The 4,367-nt window shown below is 32.7% G+C and overlaps 1 protein-coding gene across 3 annotated transcripts in view; it reads right to left on the bottom strand.

Annotated features, from left to right (window-relative positions):
• LOC110267315 (F-box/kelch-repeat protein At3g23880-like) overlaps positions 565-4,367 on the bottom strand; it is a 17,355-nt gene continuing 13,552 nt past the window's right edge. Inside the window, exon 2 of one of the 3 annotated variants that reach the window (XM_021112564.1) lies at positions 565-2,172. In XM_021112564.1, the coding sequence (XP_020968223.1) occupies positions 817-2,130 (1,314 nt within the window). In that variant the 5' untranslated portion in view covers positions 2,131-2,172 and the 3' untranslated portion in view covers positions 565-816. The remainder of the gene's footprint in view (positions 2,173-4,367) is intronic. The other 2 variants (XM_021112563.1, XM_021112562.1) reach the window with 2 other exon arrangements.

Raw genomic sequence — 4,367 nt, 5'->3', positions numbered from 1 at the left:
ACTTGATACTTGAATGGATAAAGATTTTAAAAATAAATTGAAAAAAAAATTCTAGAAATAGAATTTTTTGTTCCCCTCAATTTTGTTGCCTTCTCAATAATTCTTCAAATGTTTTAACAAAAAATTGAATCAAATGCAAAATTATTTGCCATTTATAAAAAATTGAATTTAAAGACAATTAAACTCCTATCCAATTAGGTTATGTTACAAGTTAACATTTTTCATTTAAATTTGACAAAAAAATACACAGAAAAATAGAAACTGAAGTAAACTATTTTTTTGAGAAATCGTATCATCCAAAAAAAATAGTCAGAAAAAGAATCGAATTGATAGTTCATTCGTATATAATTTTGTTTTCACGATTTTAGGAAGGCCAAATTGACATATAAGATTATTATTGATTGAATCATTCTTATATTCGAATTGATTATAACCGAATGGTTTATTTGATAAATTAATCTCAATACAGTTGATATATTCCCATGACAAATATAATGTTATACAGCACTTGCACCCGAACCTTTGCGGAAATTACCCTCGGAGTTTTGTAAAATCAAACCCGTATAAAACATAAATTATTATATAGCATTTCATGATGAATACATATTCTAACTAAAGCAAAAGTCATTCATATTTATATCATTCAGTTAGATTCATAAGGAACCTAATTAAAAAACATTAAATCAAAGACACAGTCTATTAAAAAAAAACCAAAAACAAGGCACCACATTAATGATAATAAAGATATGGATTCAAGGGACTGCGTAGGATATTCTTCCCCAAAAGGTAGCCAAAATGCAAACTATCCTTAAGAGATTATAGGCTTGGCTTAAATAACCGCATTTCAGATGAGCAACTTGGAAGACCAAGGTGCGAGGGTGAAAGTAAGCTTTCATGATAGAAGTGAAAGATCCTTGAGTATGAATCCCGAGACAAAGGACGGTATTTGGTCATGCCATCACTGGAGCTGTCAACATTAGGAAAATCTATGCTGCCATCATTTAAGTTACATAAAACTAACTTGCCACTAGGAGATTTCGCCAGTAGAACATCATTTTCCAACATGTAAATAGGCCATAACACATGAGGTGAACGAGTACGAGTATTAACGAGTAGCGGGTGGTGGGGGATTATTGCCAACTTAGTCCAAGATTGAGGAACGCCATAGTCCTTCATCAACCAGAGAGTCCAATGAGTTTTCTTAGTCTCATAACAAACAGCAAGACAACCCCTCAAGATACTCAAATGGGGAACCGCAAAGAACTCATCATCTGAATCCCTATTGGGAGCGGAAAACTGACTATAAGTCTCTTTCACCAAGTCAAGGGAAAGAACTGCCACAGAACTACTAAGACTGCTGCGAACAAGCCAATTAAGGGTGCCAGTGCCACTTACAAAAAGCCCTACCAAAGCCAGTACAGACCCCTTGCCATCGAGGTTATGTAGTCTATATGGGAAATCCTGAATTGTTCTCCATTTAGATTTTGGGCCGAATGTGAAAATTCTGGTGACAGATTCACCTGATTTCTTATTCACAATCCCGAAAAGCTTATACTTGTCGTTCACATGATCATAACCGAATCCACAATAGTCGAAGATACCACCAATTTCAAGCGGCGGAGATGTGAATCCGGTGCAGGGGTTCCACAGAATGGCACGATCCTCAAGCTCTTCATCGTGCAAGCACAGCAATCCATGACAAGAGCCAATGATGCTACGGTAGCATCGTCCCTCATAGGCAACTACTTTAGTGGGTTCATGGGGAGGGTTCTCGAACACAGATCGGACGGAGAAAGTTCCGATTGTGGGGTATGAGTGGCTTGAGCTATAATAGGCAATACGCGGGTGGGTCAAGGCTGGATCCACCGCCATTGAACGTCGAAGGTGGTCCTTGGCAAATTGGGAACTGGAAATTAGGGTTCTCCATGAACTGCAGACGCTGTTCCTTAATCGAACAAGAGAACTTGCCGGAATCCTCAGCAGGATTTCCTCTATGAGCTCGTCCAGAAGGATAGGCGGTGGTTTTGTGGTGGTACAGAGGAGCAGTTCCAGCCACCCCTCGGTGGTTGTGACAACCCTCCCCTTCCTCGCAACAGTATCATCATCATCAGGAATGGGACCTCTCTTCATACGTACGAGGAAAACAATGAAATCCTTCTCTACAACAAAACTCTATTTTTTCTATTATTTTCTATTTACTATTTTTTTATTTTTGTCATAATAACTATTTTTTTTATCTATACCAATATATAATGGGATAGAAAAGTTTGGTATCTAATTTTTTCTCCCTATTTTACCCCTATTTCTTTTTTATTTTTGTTACACACTGAATTCAATATAACAAACTGTTACCACGTCCTCAATTTTTTATTTTTTTATAAAAAAAGAATTTATCTCACAACAGAGTATTAAACTGATTCATTTTCACCCACGACATATTTTAAAACTGATTTACTTCCAATAAAAAACTGCTCCCACTACGTATTCAATTTAAAAACTGAAACCCCAACAGAATTAAATACTTTTTTTACTTTCAATTTTGGTCTCGCAAACCTTTTTCTTCTCTGCATCTTGCATCTTGCTATCTTTCTGACAAATAGAAATGGAAACTTCATAAAATCAACAATCACGTCAACGTCGATCCACTTGAACAGAATATGCTAGGCGAAAACTTCAGAAAATCAACAATCACGTCAAGTCGACCTACTTGAACAGAATATACTAGGCGAAGAAGACAACATGATCGAAGAATAAAGACAGCAACTTATCGGGAGATGATTCAACAAGGAAAATAAGTTGTCATATCAACTGACTCCAATTCCAACTCCAATGCCAAAAGACAAATGAGCAGAACCACCACCCATCATCAATTTGATACCGGTAATACGATAACTAATTTTCTTTATTATGAATTCAATTAGTTTTTAATAATTATATTTTAATTTTCAAACATACAGAAATAGAAACGCATGACAATGGAACAGTCACAAGTAACAGAAATCTATAACAATATATAATGTGGATACAGAGTTTTTTAATCCAAATTTACTTTAGATAAAAGAACTTTCACCGTTAACAGCAAGTGTTCTCCTATCTTATTTTTATTCTATATTTCACTAATAGTTGTAGAAACCGTAACATTCTTCAATTCTTTATTCCAATAATTTATCCATTTAATTAATTTTATCCGTTTTCAATTTTTCTTACTTCTCTTTTCAAGTCTGAATGTGCTTCTCTGTATGTAACAATTATTTGGATGAATTTTTGTAATTTTCTGAACTAGATAATGACTATGCCAAATGTTAATTTTCGACGTCATGTATGAAAGGAGGAAAAAAATAATTAGGGGTGATAAATAATTTTTTATGGATCTTATCGTTTTATTTTTGGTATATTCTTTATGTGAATACTTTATACCAAGTTTGATCTCATTATTCAATTTTTAGTGCTTCTCCTCTCACCATTAGGTGCACTCTTCTATATTATTATTGTTGCCATCATTCTCCTTCTTGAATATCGTGATTGTATCGTCTCCATCTTTTCCTCGCTTTCATTTACTACAATTGCAAATTTTATACCATTTTACTGCTTATATTAATTTCACGCATAACTTTCACCTTCATTTTCCTTTCTCTTCAGTTTACTTACCAAATTGTATTCATTCTTATATATTTTTAATCTGTCTTTCACATACAAAGTTTTCTCTCATCAATTTAATTTTAAAAAATGATTATTTTTTTATCTGATATTTATTTTTTAATTTTTTTTGACATGTATATACTTATCAATAATAAACTGAAGAACTCTCATAAATTATTTTGTTAACTCATTCTTATATATTTTTAATTTGTCTTTCACATACAAAGTGATGAACAAAAATAAGAGCTGCCATAATGGTATTATGGTAATTAATTGCGGTTGTGGTTAATAGAAGAAGAAAACAAGAAAAAATAAAAACAATACAACATAATAGTGACGGTGAGACGATAAACAGAGGTTCCATGTAGTTGCATATAGTTGATGCTCCTCTCTCTTTCTTTGCCTTGTTTGATTTTTCTGAAATTTATTAAAAAAAAAAAAAGAGTTGCTATTGTTATTTTTACACAGATGATGAAAGATGATTTCAATTTTACTCCAAATAGTTGTTCAAGTTTATATCTAACAATTAAATACTTAATTCAAGATTTCGAACAAAATAATAAAATTAACTAGGCCAATTTTCACAGTTTTATTTAAATATAGTTTTCAGCCATGAAATATTTTTTTTATGTGCAACAAAATCATATACCATATGATAGTATGTGTCATACATATATTTCAAAACACATCTGATAATCATAATCTATTTATTATAAAAATATAGGAGA

Source organism: Arachis ipaensis, chromosome B09 (assembly GCF_000816755.2).
Source record: "Arachis ipaensis cultivar K30076 chromosome B09, Araip1.1, whole genome shotgun sequence".
Taxonomy (NCBI): domain Eukaryota; kingdom Viridiplantae; phylum Streptophyta; class Magnoliopsida; order Fabales; family Fabaceae; genus Arachis; species Arachis ipaensis.
This window is presented reverse-complemented; position numbering and strand designations above follow the sequence as displayed.